Source organism: Sprattus sprattus (genome assembly GCF_963457725.1).
Source record: "Sprattus sprattus genome assembly, chromosome: 1".
NCBI classification, from domain to species: domain Eukaryota; kingdom Metazoa; phylum Chordata; class Actinopteri; order Clupeiformes; family Clupeidae; genus Sprattus; species Sprattus sprattus.
The window spans coordinates 36,875,624-36,900,368 of NC_137920.1; the positions used below are offsets into that span (position 1 = coordinate 36,875,624).

Consider the following 24,745-nt stretch of genomic DNA (forward strand, 5'->3'; position numbering starts at 1 on the left):
TTATAGGAAGTCTAAAACCAGAGGATATCTGTACAAAGGCTATTTACAAATTACTCACTATAACTCAAGAGTTAGCACACCCGCTGAAAAAAAACAAAAAAACAAAAAAACAATGACACTAATCCCTGGAATTTTGGTAAACCTCATATGCCTGAAGAAAATCCACTTGCTAGGCTGGACTGTGTCTAATCCCAAAAGAGTACAAACAAAAGACTGAAAATCCTCCTTTTTCGAACAGTACGAATGTAGAAGGTTGGATATTTGAATTGATACATTGGGCCCTGGTCCATTTGTGATGACAAGAAGCTGAGGTGAACTGGTACTATAGACTGCTTTCAAACTAAAGGGGAGCATGGCTTATCAGTCTCGCAGGAGGCAAACTAGAATGCTGGTCTTTTGACGAAACATTTGGTCAGAAAGCAAACCGTTTCAGTATGTCTTCCTTTAGGGTCTGACAACTGTGACCCATTTGTTTAATTATGGTCCAATCATGTTAAAAAGGAGAAATAAGTCTGCAAGGAAATGATATGTATATAAAAAAAATATCTGAATCTTAGAATCATGAGTGCACTAGTTACAGACTCATTAACAGATGTCTCTCTTAAGTGTTCAGGTTATTAGGGGGGGGAAAAAACATTAACAGAACAGTGATTGCCGAAACGGGAAATATCCATTTTTCCAAAGCCTCAACTTCTTAATGGACTGCTTGTGCTCGGATTTACAGAAAAGCATTTAATTGAAAGCGCATGTTCGGCCATTACACAGCCGATCGGATGATCTGATATGTCAAATTGAAAATGTCAAACTCGCCTCTTTCACTAAGCGTGGCAAAACAAAAGCGCAGCACAGAAGAACATAATTCTCTTCATGGTTTTGTCATCTCTTTAAATACTGTTTGAAGGAGGTTTTGGTATACAGACTAGAAGATACACTTTTCACATGCAGAGGCACTGGGTGGATAGTCTTATTTTCTCCAAGCATGCTCAGTTTTTGATTGGAGACTTGTATTTATCATATGGCAAATAACTACACAACCTATTAAGTCACATTCAAGTCTTCCACCTCTTATCCTGCCTCTATAGACTCATATACACTCCTATATGTATATATGTTGGAGAACATTCCATGCGGCTTTAAGCCCCCCCTCCCCCCGCCCCTTTTGAATCAATGGCAATCTTAGCAGCTTATCAAAGTACTTCCACAAGTGCAACCAAGGAGAGGATCTCTTCCCAAATCAAATCCAAACCTCTTCCTCCCCTGTGACAGTAGAGTTGGCACAGCAAGTATGTTTTTAGAGGGATATTTTCTTTGTTCACGCCTTTAAGATGATGTGGACCGGGCAAGGTAAGCGATACGACCCGGCATCCAGAATGTACTGTAGAGACCAAGCGCAAGGCATGCTTTGAAGAGACCCCCCCCCCCCCATCTTAGAGTCAGTCAGTGTGCTGCCCTGTCCGCTCCATGTGTGAAGACATCTATTGATAATCTGCTGCTCTCTAGTTTGCACACTGACTGACCAGTGGTGTATCTGACTGACCAGTCATGTATCTGAATGACCAGTCGTGTATCTGACTGACCAGTGGTGTATCTGACTGACCAGTCGTGTATCTGTCGATCTTGTGTACGAATGGTCACTTGGCTGAAATATTCATGTGAGGTTGGACCTCACAGACTTCACTCTGCTCCTGATGGCATGACGGCTCAAAGCACAAGGTGAATTTCCTGCCGTGGCTAAGTCACGATTCTCAACCATATTTCTCGGATGTAACATCATTCAAAAGACTTAATCTGAACTATTTTATCTGAAGATCGTTCATGTTTGATTCGTTTTTGTATCACCCCACGTGGCTATATTTGTTGGTATGTAAACTTGGTTGGATTATCAAGAGCTTTTTTAACGTAGAGAAAGCTGTACAGGTAGATAATTAGCAAAAGCAGTGAGTAGGACGAAGTCCATATCCTGCCCTGTGTTATCAAAAAAGATGGAGGACCTGAGAACGCTATCTCTGTTTGTCTCTCTTGCTCTCTCTGTTTGGTCGAAATCCTGGTATTTAACTTGCACCATGTCGATCTGTGTCGATCTACAGGACAAGAACAATGATGATAGGCGGTTCCCAGTGAGTTTCAACCCATCCCAGTTCCTTACGCCACTGAAAGACGCACCCATCGGAGCTGATTCGTTTTACTTCGGTCTCAGAGTTCCCGTCCTACGCTGTGCTGTGGCAGAGCAACACATGCCGCAATGACGTTTCAAAATAATCAGCAGTGTCGCTAAGAATATCTACATTTGTGCTGCCGAAGCAGGTTGACTTAGACCGCAGGTCGTATGGCTATGGAGGCTTTCAGATGAAACTCCTGGGGGGTGGGGGGAAACGAAGACAGGAAAAGTACTTAACTGGAATTCTATCTGGCTTTTTAAGGCCTGGTGTTAACGTGGAGGCCTGGACGCACTGTTTTATAGACTAAGACTCACACACACACACGATGATTCAATAAATGCATATTCTCTTTGTTTGGGGGGAGGAGGAGGAGGACTTGGCATCTTTTATGTCTTGCTTGCCACTGGCTGGAATCCATCGGTGACCTGTAGGGGGAGGGGGGAGGGGGGCGACGACTCCTCAAATCCCACGCTTGGTGCTTCCAGCGGTCTAAGCCCTGGGATTTGGGAGTCTTTGTCTAGGCGGATTTACAGCGGGGGTGGTGAGCTTGTGTGACGGTCGAGAGGTGGCGCGGAACTCGAACTGGCCGCTTGGTCGAGCTGTGCCAAAGAAACGTGAAGAAGGAGATGCGTAGATCAGTGGGTATGCAGGAGGGGTGATATGTCGGTATGTGTGTGTGTGTATGCGTGGGTATATGTGTGTGTGTGTGTGTGTGATTTTGGGGGGGGGGAGGCAGAGAGGGTGTGTAGGCTGCAAGGGCGACATCACTCCAGCTCACTGCCCTCCGAGCTCCAGGGGGCGTGGTTGGAGATGGGGGCGCTGGCTGGGGGTGGGGTGGGCGGAGGGTTGGACTCGGGCAGGGGCTCGCGCAGGGTGAGGGTCTCCGGGGCGGACTTCTTGCGGGCCCGGTCCTTGGGGACGGTGAGGAACTCGGGGGCGTCGGTGCAGATCGGGGTGGAGGGGGCGCTGGCAGGACCGGAGGGGGCCAGAGAGGACAGGGGCGTTGTCCCGATGGAGATGGACGGGGGGAAAACCCCGATCTTCTGGTTGGTGGCTGCCTGGATGGTGCGCTCAAACTCTCTCACCTCATCCATCGTCATGTCTAAAGGGAGAGAGACAAGAGTTAGAGAGAGGGACATAGAGACAGCAAGGGAGAGAATAATCAGAGAGAGACAGAGAGAGAGAGATTAAGACAGAAAGTACAGAGAGAGAGAGCAAGAGATAGGGAAAGATAGTATTGGACAGAGGACACGAACTAATACTACTCCAATACACACTTTTTGGTTTACACTATCACACTATATCGTACTCCAGGAAAGGGATAACGGAGACGTTTCTTTAGATGAGAAGGCAAAGAACTGATTGACAGGAAGCAGATTTTCCTCTGCCAAGTGCAGTATTTTCGTATAACGGGACATTGAAGGCCGTTATCCCACTTATACCGCGGCTGGCATACATGTCTTTAGTCATGCATGTGGAGCCCACAAAGGAACATTCGGTTCAGTTCAAAAAGAAGGCAACCTGTTTAGTTTGCAGTACTACTTTCTTTAGGTCACAGACAAGGTTAATGTTCATTACAGTGGATTTCATTGTTGCTTAGCCCAGATCTTAGCTTGCTAGCTGTTTTTGATTCTATGCTTGCTTGCTAGCTTGCCACCTTGCTAGTTCTCCATATAACATGTTATTTAACCACGGAATTCATTCACACCACTTGGCAAAATGAGAGAATGTGTTTATTTTGATGCTTCATTAGCTTGCCTGACGACACACTCATGGTATTAGCCCAGGGGCAGCTTTTCAATGAACCGTTATTTACTAGGGTTGTTACAGTTTCCATTCAAAGTGACCGAGAACGGTGATTAAACGTTTTTTCCCGGATCTACTTTATAGGTGACCCGTTATATAGAAATTTCAGGCCAGCCAATCAGAAAAGATGGTTCTCATCACCAGGGTATAGTACCCAGTTTTTGTATCCCCTAACACACTATATCTTCCTTTACCCTCAGTCCTCTACATCCTGAATCATAGAGCTCACTTCATATCTGTTGTGTATGTACAATGCCAATCAGGCAGGCTAAAACAGCTAGAAGACAGGCAACTCCAAAGTGCGATGCATTACATGCTATACAATTAGCATTCATCCCTAACAGAGGTAAACCTGGCCACTTGAGTGATTGATACTATGGCTACGGTACGACTGCATAGGGTGCGTGGCTCAATGTCTTGGGTGAGGGCTGTCACGGATGTTGATGGTGGCTGAGTGTGTGAATGGTGGGAGAGTTAGAGTGAGTGGGTATCCAGTCTCATAAGGGCAACGAGGGACAAGAACATATGAAACACACACACACATGCACACACACAGACACGCACACACAGATCAACAAACAAACAAATGAAAAACAAAACAAACACCACATACGCTGGCTTTGTCATGGATCTCTATGCCATCCTCAGATGTTGATGAATTGGTGGAATGTTCTTCAAGGCAAACTTTAATGTTGGTTTTCTCATGCATTTGTTTCTCGTACTCCCGCACGTCTTCCAAAGTCATATCTGCAGAGAGTGGACATGGGGGGGAACGGGGGCGGGGTTTGGAAAGGCAAAGGGGGCAAGACGTTGGGCATCTTCTGTTAGAGACATTTTGATTGGTTGAACTGGGAGAAGGTGGTGTGGGGGTCAGGGGTTAGAGCTTGAACCCATGGCAGGCGTGAAGGAGAGGGATGGGGGGTTAGAGCTTCACCTAGGGCAGGCGTGAAGCTCTTAGGGGTCAGAGCTTCAGGATGAGAATGCACAGCCAGCGGAAGAGAGGGAAAGGGAGGCTGAGCTAGCTTTCCCAAGGCGCTGGAGTCAGAGAGACACACAGAGATACTGGAGCCAGCTGCGAAAGCTAGTCGGGCCCTTAAGCCTTAAAGGTCCGAAGAGGTCAAGAGACCAAAGCAAAGGGGAACCCCAAGGTAAGAAGACACAAGAGCTGGATCAGATGGATAGAAACAAAAGAATCTCAGGGTAGAAAAAAAGAGGTTAAAAAAGTGTGTGCATGAATGCAAGGGGAGAGTGTCTAGTAGATCACGTGCATTTTGGAGTGAGGAGATTATTTATCCAGGACAGCGTAGATGAGAGAGAGAGAGTGAGCGGGCGAGTGAGGGAGCGTTCCAGTGCAGAGAAAACAAGCAGTTAGCTACTCACCCGTCAGCACACGCACAGAGGGAGTTAGTGGTTGTTATCATTTCAGTCAGACCATCATGCACACAAATTCAATTCAAATTTTCTCATAACAACCTCACATTCTCTCATCACAACCTCACATTGTCTCACACTATTAGCCCAGAATCACAGACTGAACTGTAAAAATACTGAGTAGTATGTAAATATACAGTACCAGTCAAAAGTTTGGACACGTCTTCTAATTTTTTGAGAAGTTTCTTCTTTACTTTTATTATTTTCTACATGGTAGATAACACTTTTTTTTTTTTAGAACATTATTCCATATGTGTTCTTTTGTAGTTTAAATGTCTTCAGTATGAATCTACAATGTAGAAAATAATCTCCAAAAAATTCAAGGTGTGTCCAAACTTTTGACTGGTACTGTTGGTATGTAAAAACGATATGTTCTTAAGGGTAAGTATGTCAATATATGTATGTAAAAACATTTTTTTCTTAAGGGTATGTTTGGGACTTAACTACGTGCTATTATTGACTGTCACAAGGGGCCTTTCCATAAATAAACACCAAATGCAATGTTTGCACAGGTGCTCAAACTTGCCATCTGTTAATTATTGGACTGATCTCTGTAATTAACGTTATGCTACTGATGGCAAAACGCCAAAAAACCTCAACTGACACAACAATCCTCCACATAATCTTTGCCAGACATTTTTCGTAATAACGTATACCATTATATCAACTGATTTTCCCTGATAACAGGCACTATCATAGACTTATATTTCCTAATAACATAAACTACTACAGACTTACACATTTTTCTGATAACAGTTACTAATTATTACTAAGAACATATATTATAGACTAACTCATATCATATCACTTTTATTAGCACTGTGCACAACCATGTTCTACAACTCCTTTGAGTAGGTTGTCGTGACAATGTAAAATAATTGTCTCCTGGCAGAGAGCTGAAAGAGCTGTGTGAAGAGCTGTGGCCTCTGCGCTGCAAAAGCACAAGCTGCCGTCCTTGAAGAATTCCTGGAGGGCAGGCCGGCTCATCAGCTGGGGCGCACAGCAGCCAGGCTCCCAGCTCCCGCTAATCTGCCCCAGCCACCCTGCTCCCCCGGGGCTGCTGACGGTTGTGATTGGGGCTCTGGTGGGCAGCAGTGGGCAGGGGGGCAGTTCGGGGTGGGGGTAGTCGTGGGGGGGAGAGGGGACGTGGGTAATTACAGCTTCGGACCACAGGTGTGGCCCCCAGGGCTCCACGGCGTGACTTAGCAAATAGAGGGAGCTAATGTTCTCAGTGTGTACACATGCATGCACACGCATCTGCACACACACACACACACACACACACACACACACACAGCTTGCCACTAGGGTAGTGTTAGTAAAAGGCACTTTGTGAATGCAGAGGAGACGGTGATCAATGGTGAGGACGGGTTTGGGTGCAGTGAGCAGAAACACATGCAGGTGACATGATGACAGTTTAAGTTCAATGAAATACAAATACCACGTGCATCTTCAGTTAGATAGGAACTAAATTAGCAGAACCTTGTTCTGTACTGTGCTTGAAACCAAATTGTTTGGTGCAATTTCTTTTTCTCTTTTTATTGAATACTACTAAAGGTTCTGTGTTGCAAGACCTACCAATCCACTCGTCCACCCAGGCAAAGGCTTGTCTGTGGCCCAGCAGGAGAACATCTCGTATCACCTGACACCATAGAGAAAAGCACAGGAGGGTTTACACAGAATGAACAGAAAAGCACAGAAGGGTTTAGCACTGTCTTAGTTACATTTACGTATAGAACAGTACTACAATATACTGCAATAATGACACTACAGGGATGAGTGTGGTGAGTCCCAGGAACATATATATGATACGGACGGATATGACATGATATGATGCAGATGGCCCAGGTGACCCTGAGCGGCTGGGTAGAGGTCCACACCTTGTGCACAAACTGTTCCACGCGCGTCTGCAGGCCCCACACCTCGAACTTGACGGTCACCAGCTTGTAGGAGCACATGATGGGCTCCTGGGTGTCCCTCCAGCCTTCCTGCAGCACGCCCCGCGACGTCTTGTCCGAGCGGAAGTAGCGCAGGTCCTGCCGGGTGAGAGACAAAGACGGGGGTTGAGACAGGCTTCACTGAGCCGAGGCCCGACGGCAGCTAAGGCTGGCTCAAGTCCCAGGGAGCTGAATCTTAAAAGGACACTAAAGAAAACTGTGGCTGAGGACACTGAGGGAACTCAGATGTCAATATATCTCCTCCTAACAAACTGGAGAGGCTGTAATGTGACTGGCCTTGAAACTTGGCAGGGTTGAGCTGATCGTGAAAAGCTGAAGGCTGACATCAGCTCAATGGCTAGCTATGCAATCCTGTGGTTGAGGGGGATCAAATCTCTTGTTATGACAGCTCACGAGTCAAGTTCCAACACAGTTACATTTCTATAACAAAATCTGAAAAGACGTTTCAGAAACTTTAAGCTCAGGACGCTGTGTTTGTGTGCTGGCATTAAAGTCATGTTGCAGAATGACCTTGTGGACCCATGTCTCACCATAGCCTTATAAGTGTGATGTTATTGAGGATAATAATTATCTTTTGTGTTTTTTTCTTTTCTTCATTAAGCCAAATGCCCCTTACCTCAGACTCCTTGTAGTATCGCTCAGGGATCTCGTCGTAGACAATGTCTACGAAGCACACCTCCCTCTCCTGGTCCTTGGCCTCAATGTCAAAGATCTGCAAAGAGAAATAAATAAATAAATAAATAAATAAATAAATAAATAAAGTCTACGGATGTACACCGCCTCACCTGTATCAAATAGTTGTCCATTTTAAAAAGAAAAAAAACACTGAAGGACACAGCCAGGCAATAGCAATGGAAAGTCAAGGACTGACTTTTTAATGACACAAATATGACAGTTAACACATTCATTTCAGCAGATTTGAAAATTAATAACAGCCAAGTCTCTGAGTAACACTGACCCGATCCTCTACAATGCACTAGGAGGAGATCAGCGTAGTGATCCCGTTATTAAGTCATGACAACACCCTGCAGGCCTGAACTGATTCACATTCATCAGTCTGAATGACATGAGGATGACAAAATCCTTCTTCTTATATTAATTTGAGCAGCATGAGTTCACCTCCCTGCCACAAGATGGCGCTGTAGGATTAGACTTTGCAGTGAGATGGCCCTCATGATGTATCTGATCCACTGCTGTGGTCCCTAGCCATTAGCAGCCTCCAAGCCACCCCCACCCCACCGTGCTGCTGCAGGGGCAGAGGGTTGAATAACAGTGCAGACCTGAGGTCTGGTCCATTGTGGCCTCCCACTGCACTGCCACTAAACCAGCCCGCGCCGCACCACACCGCATAGCACAATGCAGCCAAGAGCGCAGGCATATACATTGACCGGAGAACGGTTCTACCAACGCAAGACGCCAGCCTCGTCGTATTTATTATCGCGTTAGCTTTATGCTCCCCATAGGTGCTTCGCCTTTCTCAGAGGCTCTTTAGCTAAACTTGGCACAAGACGGTTGATGTGCTTTGTGCTTTGGCCAACTCAGTAGCTAGACATGAGGCATAAAAATAGCATCTACACAACCATTAGGTATCGGACGCGCTAAAACGCTTCCATTAGGTATCAACAGATACATTCACATCAGCTAGTAAAGGTAGTAAAGTCAGCTTTAAGGTATAAGAAGGAGTTGTATGGTGGAATTCGATCTCCACCGGTGCTCTCAGCAGCTCTCGCTCGACTGCTGGAGGGGCTGGAGTCCTGCCAGCGGTCTGTCCCTGGATGGAGGGAGCAGTGGAGGCTGAGGCCGAGAGGGCTCTGCACCGCATGGAAAAGTAATGAGGGATAGTGCTTTGGACAGAGCGGAGGAGGTTTCCCCTCCCTCTCTTTTTCTCTGGGTCACTATCTCTCTCTCTCTCTACTTTTCTTTCCATCTATCTCTGTCTCTGTCTCTTCCTCTTGAGTGACATGAACGGTCCCGATGGGTCAGTGGGATCAATAGGCTTGGCCCACTCCCTCGACAGCCAGGCCTGACCGCCGTCAGGATCATTGACCGGGGAGAGAGGAGAGGAGAGGAGAGAAGATAGATGAAAGAGGAGAGGAGAAGAGAGGAGAGGAAAGGAGAGGAGACAGATGAAAGAGGAGAGAACAGAGACATGGCACCAGAGAAGACAGATGAAATGCCCTTTATTATTCCAGCTTGGCCGCAGACAACGAGAGAGAGGAGATGGAGAGGGAGTGGAGAGAAAAGTTGTGTGTTTCGTTTCTATTTCTCTGAGCAGTGTGTGGGCTCCTGGGGTGTGAGGCGGCTGGTATATATACGCGTATAAATACCAACCTTCATTGAATTGTGCGTGTCTGTCGTCCCACAATCATCCATAAATGATTAATGCAATAAATATGCTAATCACCAAAGGAAAGATGTAGACGCCGACTTGCAGAAAGAAGTTAAAGTTTGCAGAGTGTGAAAGTCTAGCACGAGAAGTACACAGAGTAATTAAATGTACTGCGTGAAATGTGTTCTGTATTATAAGAACTAAAGAACATATAGCCTACCATTTGTCTGGTTTCATCATAGACTGTGCATCATATGGGGCGCATATGTAACAGACCTTTTCATCTTGTACACAAGATTGTGGACAAAACCAACACATTTTATAGACAAAGGTAATTGTAAACCAGATCAAATAAATGTAAATAAAAGCAATGGGCCTAATATTTGATATTCTCTGGCTTTTCTGCTGGTCTCACAAGGATCTCTGTGTAACCAGTAAACGGTGAAGAGGCATTGAGTGTTCAGTATCTAGCAATGCTTTTGGTGGTGTGCAATTAAATGGTAAAAAAATCTTCAATGGGGGAGAGTCCTCTGGACCACGTTTAATTTGTATGCGATCTCCAATGACTATATTACGTCACTGCAGCAGTAGACTTATTTTGGTGCTACTTCAGATTCCCAGAATCGATCTTGTAAAACACTGATGTTATTGTCCCCTCAAAGGTGATGTAAGATTTCTGGCCATGACATTTCTAAAAGCCAGATGTGCACGAATGCGAAAGCTTTTTAAACTTCCGTAGTGCCAGTTCAAAAGTCGACGACAGCTCAAGCAGCATGTATCTTTGTGTCCAGGATGTATTATTTTCTTTATTAACATTCATTCGCGCTAATTTTGCATTACACAAGTCACCAAGAGCACTATCTGTAGCCCTCGTGTCAATCAGCGAGAATGAGATCAATAGGACCTTATAAAACCTTTAATAGACAAACGGACAAGTGGTTTTGCAGGATGCAGGTGCTGCTGTTTTATATACTTATTGAGCCTATACTCATACCTTATGAGATATCTGAGGTGTGACAAATATCCACAATTAGAGGCAGGTGTCGGCCTAAACATTATGAAATGTAGTGATACGCAGTGATGCACGTCATATTTCATCTGTGTTTTTTCATCTGGGATTGAGCTATATTTTGTGATCTCAACATCGGGTGTGGCTGTGTCACATGTCTGGAAAACTTTGCCCTACGCATGGGTAAAAAGGATGCGTAGAAATGCAATGGAAATTTCTGCATAGAATCTTTCTAGAACTATCACACGTTTACGTTTTGAAAAAGAGGACTGGAAAAATGAAAAATAAATAAACAGGGGAAAGTGAGGAATAGGAGGAGAGGACAAGAATAGTGAGATTGAGAGTGAGAGACACAAAGAAAGAAAGGGCAACGGTGATATCTCGGAGGAGATAACAGTGGGAGGAGGAAGGCTGAGGAAAGAGAACCTTTACACTCTCGCAAATGCCTCAAGTCCATTTCATCCCGGTTGAATAGACGGTTGAAAAGATGAGACAGAAATATGTTTACGGTTGGTTTTTCTGAAGCTCGCCGCCGTCTCGAAACGCCTCTTTCTCCTTTCACAACAGTCTCCACCGCGGCTGACGCTCTGACATCTGACACCTGAGAAGGGAACTCCAGGCATGTGCAGCCAGTTCTGAACTCTCCTCACTCCCTCCTGTCCACAAACACCCATCCCTGATTTGACCTAAGCCCCCAAATTCCAGCCCATTTTTACTGTCAACAAACACAGAACTCCATCCCAACTTCACAGAATTCCATCCCAACTTCACAGAATTCCATCCCAACTTCACTTTTATAAAAACATCTCCCCTATGGCGATGTCAATGCAGGGGTTCTGAGGCGATACGGTCATGTTAAACACACACGAGGGGGGCCAGGTGGGCGACTCTGAAGGTGCTCTCTGCTGTAGAGGCCGCCGGGGATGAGCGGTGACTCGAGACAAATGTGATGAAATAACAGCAACCACGTAACAGAAAGCTGAGCCTGTATTCAGCGCCTGGGGCTATCATAGTTGTCTTGTGCAACACTATCACTGCAGAGATTGGGTTTCTGATTACAAGCGGGGAGTTTGATAGATGTGTGTCTGCTGGTGTGTGTGTGTCTATTGATTTACACTTACACACAATTTCAGACACACTCACACAAACGTGTCTCATTCGCTACTCCCCTTGGGCTTGGAGCTTCTCCCTAAACTCCTAAACTATTGTTTTTTTTCATAGCGCTGGCTTTTAAGTAGGTCAGATCGACTTAGCAGCTTCTAAGTACTTTCTATCACAAGAAACCGTCTGGATTGGACAGACTGCGCTCTCCACCTCCTCCTCCACTGCACTCCCTCCTAGGAGCAATTCTGTGGCCGCAATCAGAGATCGAGATTACAAAGGTGCTTGTGTGGGCCGCTTAATGACAACGTTGTTGAAGGAGACCGCTAATACAAACAGCTGTATTATTCAAAGCAAAGCAACACTTTGGTTAGGGCCTACATCTCTACATAGCTAACTGAATGTGATTAAGTGACCAACCGGTTCAGTATGTAAAAGAAACCTGAAAGATGAGATCAGGACAAAGATAAGCAGACGTAAAAAGCGAAAGGAGACACTGAGAAAGTGATGGAGGGGAGGAACTCTAGAACAGAACATGAATGACTTATTGACACACAGCTGACGCGTCTGTCTGCTCGAGTTGCAGAAGAAAAAGTGCCACGGGCACTCAAGAAGACGGAAGCGGTAAACGAGCGCGTATCTGAAACTGCCCACGAGCAATGACAGACCAAAACGTGTGTTAGATTTCAATGTCTTGAAATGATTACCATAACTCAATCAGACCTAGCTTTGTCTTAAAGACAGTCATCAAGATGGTCAGACAGAGAAACGTCTTGATTAATGGCCCATTCATATCCTGACGCCATGACCCAACCACCGACACACCCATTTTCTGTATAAATACGATGAAACTAGTATGTCATGTTATGTTATGCTGAAGGAGTTCTTGAAGAGACACCAGCCGCTACGTGCGAGGAGAGACGGATCAAGGAGCATTGTGGCCTATGAAGATTAGGCCAACAAGGAAGAAATCTACACTATGGACAAATAACTCCTAAACTGCTCTCTCTCTCTCTCCATCGTAGTGTGTTGCGTGTGCTCGAAGTCTGACGCGGATAATAAACCGATATCCTATACATCAGATCAGCATTTCATCGAGTCCTTTGTTAAACATACGCAACTAACGTCAAAGCTAACTAGACATATGTTATATCATAACATTGGTGTTTTCACTGGATTCAACGAGATTCTTTCAGTTGGTGTTTCCACCCAGTTTCACGGTAAAATAAAAGAAGAAAGAAGATACCAGAAGAAGAGAGAAGCCCATCTGAAGCGTGCGGCCTCAATTGAAATGGTGAGTACATCTTTTATTTTATTGCTGAAAAAAAGAACAGAAAATTATCGTTACGTTTAGTCTGAGTTAGATTGCAAGGATTCGTACGTTTCCGTACATACAGTAATTCGAGAGAGATTTAGCTGTATGCTTTATGTACACACTTGATGTAATTAATGACGGGCCCTAGCCTACGTTTGAGACAGAGACACGAGCAACAGTTGTGTGGTTGGTGCCGCTCTATTCTAGTTGAACTAGTCTAGAGGTGTTTGAGAAATAGCTACTATTTTAACCTTAGGTATATTCGCATCCGCTTTAAATAGCGTGGCGTTTTCAACGGACTGAAAAAGCAGAAATTGAAAATGCAATAGCAATTTATCGTACTGGTTTAGGTATACTTATGACCGCTTCACAAAAGCGTGGCTTTTCAGTTTGCTGGCCGAAAAGCTGAGATTGAATATGCAATAATTAAGTTGCCGTAGATATACGTAGACTGTTTGTTTTGGTGCTTGAAAGCTTGGTGATAATAAGCTAGCTGGTTCATCTTGCTTAGCTTAGGAATTATTGTTCAAGACCAGACGTTTTAAATGAAGATTTAAAACCGAAATTGCAAGCGACCATTTTCTTGGCACAGTAAAGTTCATTCGAGGCAACGTAGTTGATGAGACCTAAGTGGGAAGTTTTGTGTTTTGTAACATCGTTTCGGATTTTTAAAAGAGCATTACGCTAGAAGCGCGACGCGCGTATTCATCTGATATTCAATTGATCTGTAACGCTAACGCCAGGTTAGAAATAGGCCGGCTGCTGAGATGGACGATTCTTTATTACCACAGTTTGACGAGATTACCATGATTGAGACAATCAGAGGGTTTTTAAATAGTCATTTTAAAATGAATGAGACCGAGAGAAAAATCGGACTTAAATACAATATTCTGCCAGACCATGGGATATGGCCTCTTGATGACATTAGGCGCAGTTTTGAAAAACTCTTGCGCGAAAAAGACAAAATCTCACTTTCTCTCGTCATTTTAGATCACATAACACGCCGTCAGAAGACACGTGCAGACAGAATTCTAGAAATCGAGAGGGATAAAGTCTCATCACTTGAAAGTGAGTTGATCAAAGTTACACATGAAAAGACTGAATTAGAATGGCGTCTGGGTGTTGAGAACACGATTCTAGCACTTGCAAATGATGTGAAGACATTGAAAGCAGTTCAGTCTAGGAACGACCAAGAGATAGCACATCTCACAGAACAAAGTGAGCGCCCCCCTCCCAAGGAGAGGGAGAGACCAGAGGTTTTTGAAACGATGCCAATGCTAATTGCTAATTGTGGGTCAAAGGACATGAATGACTCAGGTGTTAATGATGGCTTGGCCAAATTGAGACCTTTGACATCCAGATATACTGGTAGAAATGTACTGCATTCTTATAAACCTGCAAAGCCGCAAGATATTGACAAGTGGTCAACAGATCTGCAACATCCGCGTAAAGCAGGGATGGATATCTGGTCCAAGATTACCCGGTTGCAAAAGATTTATCAGCTGCATCCATATGATGGCGTTTCACTGTTGTGCACTGTGTTAAACAACACTGAGGCTGACAAGGTGAAGCGAGATGTTGACATTGGATTAGGAGAGGACCAACAGAACCTAGATAATGGCTGGAAGGCAGTCCGTGAGTGGATTCAGGAGGCTACCAATGCGACTACAGATTGGTCAAAAATATCAGGTTGTAGGCAGAAAATCAATGAAGCTGTGGATGATTTTGCTCAAAGATTTGCTGAAACATTCTTAAGACATTCTGGCATGATTGGATTTACAGAGGAAAATATTGGAAAGAGCAACAATGCAGCCCTTAAGGCTAATCTGTTACAAAGCTTGACTCCAGAGGTGAAACAGGCTGTTAAGCTGAGCACACCTAGTTGGGAAGACAACTCATTTACCTTTGAAATGCTAATTAGTGTAGCAAGGCGAATGGAACGTGACACAGAACACAAGATCAGAAGGGTCTGCATCCATGGCCTACACACCGATTCAGAACGCATGCTTAGAAATGTAAAAATGAGTAATCAAGGCAATCCTATAAACATATCTAGGAATGAATGTTACAAATGTGGAAAGCTAGGACACTGGGCCAACACATGTCGTCTCCGTGGTAAGAGGAAGCACAGCCATCACTCCAGACATGACATGTCCTGTGAGTTCAGAAATTCAAACAACCATCACAATAAAGGTGACAAGGAGAGTGATGATGATAATATATTCACAAGGTTTGCTAAATTGACTGAGGATCAGAGACACGCCATAATGTCTGCGGTTCCGGAAAACTAAACCTGCCCTCCTTACGGCCTCTTAAGACAGCTGAGAGTCAGCGGCTTGACAAAGGTGATGTGTGCATGGCTATTGACAAAGACGGTCTAGGTTCGGTGCCAAATGGGAAATCCCCACTTGAGAGTGGGCTGTGCCACGGTAAGTGGGCAGTGCCAGGATACGGGGATGGGAGACCACAGAAGGCACACGAAACTGAGGAACCGTTGGGGTCAGAGGTCAGAACACACAGAGAACCAGAGTCAATGACAGCTGAGGTAGTTGTAAAAAGAGCCGTAGGTCTGGAGGGCGAAAAGGTTTCTTCCCGGAATAATAACATGAACATTTGCAATGGCAAGTATGACCTCTTGGCGCATAAACATAAGGTGAATGCTAGACCAGTTGAGAGTCAGGACTGTACACAAATGACTACACCAGTACAGATAATCCCAACAATGGGGAGGGCTTTTGGGCCACGTGACGGGGAACCGAAATTGAACATTTCAGCCCCTACATGCCTCCAGAACAACCATCTCTGGAAATATGATTATGGCTAAACAATCAAGTCATACTATGTTCATCATATCATTACTTGTAGCAACAATATGATGAGTGGATGGGAATTTAGATGATGACTTGATTATGGACCCAACAATGAGATACGGGTTGATAGAACCCTAATGTTTTAATGTTCAATGTTATGTTTTTTCATATAAATGAGATGCCACATTCTTTGGACTTTGTGATACTGCCGCCTTTTTTCTGCTTATGTGTTTCAGGAAACAACATTTGGTCCATGACCAATAACCCCGGAACAGAGGTTTTTGAGGACAACAGCCAACAACATGAGCAATATGCATCTAGTGGATGGCGACCATGATCGTGAACAAGACGATCCTCACCCCAGTCGCATCTGCCTTATACGGCATCCTCCATGACGCACATAAGGACAACACATTTCTTCCCACCAAGAACATTTCCATGTACTTACAGGACACATACACGAATGGATGGATAGATCCATGGGGAGGCTACTCCGGGAATACTCAGATAATGATATCACATTCCAAGCATGTATGCAATTGTCAGTTTTCAAATGTGTCCCATCGATAATGGTACCTAGGTACCACTTGCAGCTTACCGAGGGTAAGGATTGCTACTTAATCGTAGAGTCGTGGAAGAATTTTACCCTTGAAGGTTTTCGCTTTCACCTGTGAGATAAGGCATTTGGCACCCATACAATTTTGTTCGTTATTGTGATCATGATTTAAGCAATTTGACATGGAGCCCCCATTAAGTTTAGTCCCACTGACATTACAATAGTCAACAGAGATATATAATAGTGTTGGAGTTTCATGGTTATGTTTGACAATGTCCGTTATGGTTTGTTAGTTTGTATTGTGATCATTATGTATTTGATTTATGATCAGACGGGGAAACTGTTAGATTTCAATGTCTTGAAATGATTACCATAACTCAATCAGACCTAGCTTTGTCTTAAAGACAGTCATCAAGATGGTCAGACAGAGAAACGTCTTGATTAATGGCCCATTCATATCCTGACGCCATGACCCAACCACCGACACACCCATTTTCTGTATAAATACGATGAAACTAGTATGTCATGTTATGTTATGCTGAAGGAGTTCTTGAAGAGACACCAGCCGCTACGTGCGAGGAGAGACGGATCAAGGAGCATTGTGGCCTATGAAGATTAGGCCAACAAGGAAGAAATCTACACTATGGACAAATAACTCCTAAACTGCTCTCTCTCTCTCTCCATCGTAGTGTGTTGCGTGTGCTCGAAGTCTGACGCGGATAATAAACCGATATCCTATACATCAGATCAGCATTTCATCGAGTCCTTTGTTAAACATACGCAACTAACGTCAAAGCTAACTAGACATATGTTATATCATAACATTGGTGTTTTCACTGGATTCAACGAGATTCTTTCACGTGTTAGCGGCAGCAGCGAGAGGAGAAGAGGAACAGAGGAGGAGGAGGAGGGGGGGAAAAAGGGGGAAAAATGGTGTGTGTGTGAGTGTGAGTGACGGGCTGTCTGCTGTAGGTGTAATGTCAATCACACTGACAAATGTTGCGTGGATATGAGACCCACACAAGGCAGACACAAGCACACGGCACTAATGGACGTTTCTCCGACTGGCACACACACACACAGAGAGAGAGAGAGAGAGAGAGAGAGAGAGAGATAGAGAGAGAGAGAGAGAGAGAGAGAAAGAAAGAAAGAGAGAGAGCGAGAGAAAAAGAGTGAGAGAGAGAGAAAGAGAGAGGGAGCAGGAGAGAGAGAAACAGAGAGAGAGAGAGAAAGAAAGAAAGAAAGAAAGAAAGAGAGAGAGAGAGCGAGAGAAAGAGAGTGAGAGAGAGAGAGAGAAAGAAAGAGATAGAGAGAGGGAGCAGGATAGAGAGAGAGAGAGATAGAGAGAGAGAAACAGAGAGAGAGTATGTGTCTAGTGTGACCTCTGAGAGTAGAGGCTATTATCTGAGTGCTGAGTGTGGAGCGTGAGGCCAGGTTACTCTGGGATAATGGTGCATAATAAAGTGGATCGACACATTCACTAATAAGTCTGATGAAAATGGACTGCTGTACTCACGTGGTCGTTGCTTCCTTTGTTGTCCTCGTATTTTGTCTCTATGTGGATGGAGAACTTTGGCAGAAACGAACACTGCGAGGAAACAGACAAAAACAACAAGTCCGTTAAATACAGCTGGAACCTGGATGGGATAGGAAGACTGACACTGATACCACATTATGCCAGCACCCTGCAGATGGATGCTGAAACCACTGCATATACATACCTTTTTAACAGACACACACACACACACACAGACACACACAGACACACACACACACACACACACACACACACACACACACACACACACACACACACACACACACACAGACACACACAGACACACACACACACACACACACAAACACGCTCTCTATCTCTCTTCCTCTCTGTCACGCACACACAGCATTCAATTACAACGAGCTAATGAAATATCTCCCTTTGATCTCGATTAGCAGGGCGGGTGGGCTGAAGGAACTCTTATCTGCCCAAGTGGTGCCAGCTGAGCTAGCCAGAGGATCGGGCAAGAGAGAGGGAGAGGAAGAGAGAGATAGAGAAAGAGAAAGAGAGAGAAAGAAAGAAAGAGAGACAGAGAGAGAGGGAGAGGGAGAAAGAGAGAGAGAGAAAGAAAGAAAGCAAGAAAGAGAGGGGGAGAGAGATATATAGAGAGAAAGAGAGAGGGAAAGAAAGCTAAATAGAGAGAGGGAGAGAGAGAGAGAGAGAGAGAGAGAGAGGGAAAGAGAGAGAGAGAGACTTTGGCAATAACGCTCATCAGGCCCGAGTCCATTTATAACACACAGGCTATGGGACTGACCGCTGGCCCATCATCTCAGATTAAATCAAATCAAACATGGGAGGCCATTAACACGGCACTGAAGAGACACACTATACATCTGAGGAAGAGGAGGAGGGGGAGGGGGGGCAGAGAGGGAGAACAGTGGGGACAGGAGAGAAGGGAAGAGAGGGGGCATGCCAGGAATGGAGGGAAGAGGAGAACATAGAATGAGAGAACAGGGACAGAGAGAAGGATAGATGAGGAGGGACAGGAGGAGAGGGGAGATGGGTGGGCTGAGAGGAGGAACAGTGGGGACAGGAGAGAAGGGGCATGTCAGGAATGGAGGGAAGAGGAGAACATAGGATGAGAGAACAGGGACAGAGAGAAGGAGAGATGAGGAGGGACAGGAGGAGAGGGGAGATGGGTGGGCTGAGAGGAGGAACAGTGATCACAGGAGAGGAGAAGAGAGGGGGACAGAAGTAGTTGAGGACAGGAGAAAAGAACAGATCAACAGTGGGGAAAGGTGAGGAGAGGAGAGGGTGACAGGAGGAGAAGGCTGGGACATATGAAAAGGCCACAGAGCAAAGAGGTGTGATGAGGGTAGAACAGATAAAGACTAGAGAGGAGAGGAGAAAGTGATAGAGTAGAGCAGGGAATGAGAGGAGAGAGGCAGACAGACCTCAGGGAATGAAGGGAGAGACTCACAGACAGACAGACAGACAGACAGACAGACAGACAGCAGGGAATGAGAGGAGAGATGCAGACAGACAGACAGACAGACAGACAGACAGACAGCAGGGAATGAGAGGAGAGATGCAGACAGACAGACAGCAGGGAATGAGGGGAGAGATGCAGACAGACAGACAGACAGACAGACAGCAGGGAATGAGAGCAGAGATGCAGACAGACAGACAGACAGACAGACAGACAGACAGCAGGGAATGAGAGCAGAGATGCAGACAGACAGACAGACAGACAGACAGACAGACAGCAGGGAATGAGAGCAGAGATGCAGACAGACAGACAGACAGCAGGGATTGAGGGGAGAGATGCAGACAGACAGACAGACAGACAGCAGGGAATGAGAGCAGAGATGCAGACAGACAGACAGACAGACAGACAGCAGGGAATGAGAGCAGAGATGCAGACAGACAGACAGACAGACAGACAGCAGGGAATGAGAGCAGAGATGCAGACAGACAGACAGACAGACAGACAGGAGAGATGCAGACAGACAGACAGACAGACAGGAATGAGGGGAGAGATGCAGACAGACAGACAGACAGACAGGAATGAGGGGAGAGATGCAGACAGACAGACAGCAGGGAATGAGAGGAGAGATGCAGACAGAAAGGAATGAGAGGAGTGATGCAGACAGACAGACAGACAGGAATTACAGGAGAGATGCAGACAGACAGACAGACAGACAGCAGAGAATGAGAGGAGAGATGCAGACAGACAGACAGCAGGGAATGAGAGGAGAGATGCAGACAGACAGGAATGAGAGGAGTGATGCAGACAGACAGACAGACAGACAGGAATGACAGAAGAGATGCAGACAGACAGACAGACAGACAGACAGACAGACAGACAGCAGAGAATGAGAGGAGAGATGCAGACAGACAGACAGCAGGGAATGAGAGGAGAGATGCAGACAGACAGACAGACAGACAGACAGCAGGGAATGAGAGCAGAGATAAAGACAGACAGACAGACAGACAGACAGACAGCAGGGAATGAGAGCAGAGATGCAGACAGACAGACAGACAGACAGACAGCAGGGAATGAGAGCAGAGATGAAGACAGACAGACAGCAGGGAATGAGAGGAGAGATGCAGACAGACAGACAGCAGGGAATGAGAGGAGAGATGCAGACAGACAGGAATGAGAGGAGTGATGCAGACAGACAGACAGACAGACAGGAATGACAGAAGAGATGCAGACAGACAGACAGACAGACAGCAGAGAATGAGAGGAGAGATGCAGACAGACAGACAGCAGGGAATGAGAGGAGAGATGCAGACAGACAGACAGACAGACAGACAGCAGGGAATGAGAGCAGAGATGAAGACAGACAGACAGACAGACAGACAGCAGGGAATGAGAGCAGAGATGCAGACAGACAGACAGACAGACAGACAGCAGGGAATGAGAGCAGAGATGAAGACAGACAGACAGACAGACAGACAGACAGCAGGGAATGAGAGCAGAGATGCAGACAGACAGACAGACAGGAATGAGGGGAGAGATGCAGACAGACAGACAGCAGGGAATGAGAGGAGAGATGCAGACAGACAGACAGACAGGAATGACAGGAGAGATGCAGACAGACAGACAGACAGACAGACAGCAGAGAATGAGAGGAGAGATGCAGACAGACAGACAGCAGGGAATGAGAGGAGAGATGCAGACAGACAGGAATGAGAGGAGTGATGCAGACAGACAGACAGACAGACAGGAATGACAGAAGAGATGCAGACAGACAGACAGACAGCAGAGAATGAGAGGAGAGATGCATACAGACAGACAGCAGGGAATGAGAGGAGAGATGCAGACAGACAGACAGCAGGAATGAGAGGAGAGACAGACAGCCGACAGAGATGCTCTGCGAAAACAGAAGGACGAGGCAAATGGCACAGATGGGTAGAGACAAGAACCATACTGATAAGAGAACAAAAGCGCAGAAATATGAGAAATGATGGGATTATATACAGCGTGTCGGGACGGAGAGCCGGTGAGGGAGAGGGAGAGTGCGGCAGCGTTTGTGTGTGTGTGTGCGGTAAGTAAGATATAGACGGTTGGCACGGTTGCGGGTAAATCAGAGTAATTAATCAAATTAATTCTCTCATGGCCCGTCCACAGGCTCCTACAGCCTCTGCTGCTAATCTCTAATGAGATGGATGAGAGGCTTTTTCTTTTTTTTTTAGTCTGTGGCCTGATTTTTGCAAGACATGATTGAGGGATCTTCACGCTATACTTTACAGTCAGTGGCTCAAACTTTAGAAACCGTATGGCTCAGATATATCCGAATATGTCAGAATATCAGAAAAGTTTCATACATTTTTTATGTTTGCTGTATAACCTACATGTTTCATATGGTATTCTCTTATTAATGTATAAATATTTTAAAACATGACGCCATTCCTTGTTTGACACAAGTCTGTGGCCCCCTGATGTCAAATTAAAGCCTGTGAGCTTGTGCTTGAACTTCACCAACTCCTGTGAACGGACAGAATCCGCTGCAGAGCCTGAAACTAACTTTCTCTAATTAAAGTGTTAAAGAATCGAATGAGCTGAACACAATAGCTTTCAAAGTATCTCAGCATGTTACAGTCCAGTCAAAGGCTTTAAGACTAGAGAGGGGCATATAAATACTGTACTTCACTGGACGGAGAACTCAGTTTACTGCAAACAAAGGGAGAACAAAATGGCCACATCAGGAAACGAGTTCCCGTGGAAACAATAGTACACATTCCACAGCTCCTTTTATCGGTCACAGCAGGTTAATACCAGGAGATTAATAGTTTGGCTCCAGAATTGCCATGGTAACCTGCAAGGCGAATGCCAGTCACCAGTGCGGTCCGACGGAAGAAAATTACAGTTTAGGGTGCTCCTGGCGTGGGCTGGCATTCTGTGCCGTATCAAAAAGAAAAAAAAGACGCCATGGGAGAAAGGGCTAGGAAGCGACTCCTCCCTCCCCACCCACCCGTCTCTTCCGGCTGACTCATGCTCCGCCACCATCCCTGCCGCTCCTCCGCCCATCACCACTGCCACTGCCCTGTCTCATCTCGTCGGAGTGACGTGACGTGAAGTGAGTCACTTCTTTAAAAAGGGCCAGTCTCTCTGCTTTTCAAACCAAGTTGGCATGGCTCGTTTTGGCACGGAGCTGATGAAATGGCAAAGCGGTTTGCATTGGAGGAGGGCGAGGAGGTGGAAGAGTAGGAGGAGGGAGTGGGTGCTTCACTCTTGAGTCAGTGAATTCCTAGCGGGTGATGGGGCTTTGCTGGGTTTCAATGAAAACCAGACATGAAAGCCGTGGTCTAACATGAGAGTGACTGAGAGCTTATGGAAAGGTCACCCTGCAAACGTCCAACATGAGGCGGGACAGTTCCTGTCCTGTGAGTACTGGGTGGTTCTGGCATGGAATGAATCAGGTCTTTAAGGGGGTCTTATGGTTCTTCTTCTGCAGCCTCAGCAGCTGCGTGGACAATGCAGTCTTTGCATCGTCTTTGCAATGCAGACAAGTTCTGCTCTGGCTAATTTTCTAGACTCATATAAAAGTCCTTTGATCGGTTCTCCTCAGAAGTTGAGACGATTGACCTCATAAACTTGAAATTCTCAAAAAGATGCAAAAGTTATTAAAAATAGATATCATGTCAAGAAATGTCGTGTAGCAAAAAGCGATGCATAAGACTTGCGTAGAAAAACACAAGAGTCCATTATGTGGACAAGGCAAATAAAACCAAAACGAGCCTCATCGATTTAGCAAAAACCACAGAAAAACAGCCGCCACTTAAAACGTCACTACAGTTAAAAGCTTGAGGTGCAAAAGCGCATGTGTTAAAGCCTATTATTTCTGATGTTGTTTTCCAACTGCCGTATCTGACAGGCCCCGAAATCCCGCCAGCCATTAGGAAGGAGACAGAGGAGCGGTTCTTTTGTAGAACACACAAAATTAGATCATCATTCTAGAAGGGTTGACAGCGGCATGGAAATAGTCGTGCTTATGTAACGAATCGTGCCGCAAATGGACCACTAGTGCTACGAGCGCTCCAGAGCTGTTCAAAGAGCCGCACTAGGAAAGAGAGAGGGGGTACTTACTGTGTACTCTGCAGATGCAGGAGGTCCAGTTGGGGGCAAAGCCGCAATAGGGAGAGGAAACAGAAGGGAGGGGTCAGTGCTTTGAAGTGTGACCTTAACAAATACATTACAGCAAGTACAACGTTTCCTCATCCTCTTTTTCCAAAACAATCTCCTTCAATTGGCCAGAAGTTCACAACAAGTATAAAACTCAATGTTCTCCACGTCAGAAAAACTGAAGAACAACTTAAGAGATGCAAGTTGCACGCTTTTTAAAACCCTTTGTTTAGAAACAAAGGCCTTGTTTGTGGAGCAGACTAACATGGGATCCGGTGTAAAGCCACTGGAGGCAAAAGCTAATAGAACAATAAAGGTTCCCATCCCAGAACAACCTAGTTTTTCTATTTGTATAAGTATAGACCATGTATAATAGTCAGCGTGCATATCACTTGAGCACGTTCAGGCCCATCTCAGCATCTCAGGGCTTTTCCCTACATCCCAGGCTGTGTTGAAAGGCGGAAACCACTCTGGAAATTATATAATCTACAAAATGGACACCCTGATTTCCAAAGTCTGACCAGAGGGCCAAAAGTAATCTTCTCTTAGTAATTATCTCTTATCTCACAACAAAGAACTCATTGCGGATGCATTTTACCACTAACTTAGGCACAGAGTAATCCTAAAATGACTGCAACACCTTAAACTATTGGGAAAAATGTATACTCATATTTAATATTTAATTTATCCTTGAGCATTATCTGTGAATGTATATGACCGAGCATACTGATATTTAATCATGAATTTATACTTGAAAACTATCTGTGAATGTATAAGAATGTAGTATTCTCATATCTAATCTTGAATGTATCCTTGTGATGTGGGCACCAGACTGATCATGGTTTCAATCTGAAGTATCTGTGCATGATTGTGTTTTAGAATCTCATCACTTTAGGTCTGCATACGAATGAGCCTTTCTTGGACACCTTGTCCCTGCCAGCTCCAGATGACCAATCATAGTTGAACAAAGGGGCATTGTCTTAGGAAAATGAGCAATACCTTTGAATTGGATTGAGGCAATTTCATAGGATTGATGTTGAGATATAAAAGCGGCCATCTTCTAACATTTACTATTTTTGCCTTTATTCTTCTCTTGTCGCATGCTTTCTGTCTCCTTTTCTCATTCACTCATTCATCTCAG

The 24,745-nt window shown here is 45.2% G+C and overlaps 1 protein-coding gene across 1 annotated transcript in view; it reads right to left on the reverse strand.

The window, feature by feature from the left end:
* Positions 1 to 2,922: 2,922 nt before the first annotated feature.
* The window catches only part of LOC308376600 (cytoplasmic phosphatidylinositol transfer protein 1-like), a gene marked incomplete at its 5' end in the record, with an annotated part of 79,627 nt that continues 57,804 nt past the window's right edge, over positions 2,923 to 24,745 (reverse strand). Inside the window, 6 exons of the mRNA XM_080852993.1 lie at positions 2,923 to 3,261; positions 6,975 to 7,038; positions 7,277 to 7,432; positions 7,971 to 8,066; positions 17,991 to 18,062; positions 23,569 to 23,576. Of these exons, the coding sequence (XP_080709119.1) occupies positions 2,924 to 3,261; positions 6,975 to 7,038; positions 7,277 to 7,432; positions 7,971 to 8,066; positions 17,991 to 18,062; positions 23,569 to 23,576 (734 nt within the window). The 3' untranslated portion in view covers position 2,923. The remainder of the gene's footprint in view (positions 3,262 to 6,974; positions 7,039 to 7,276; positions 7,433 to 7,970; positions 8,067 to 17,990; positions 18,063 to 23,568; positions 23,577 to 24,745) is intronic.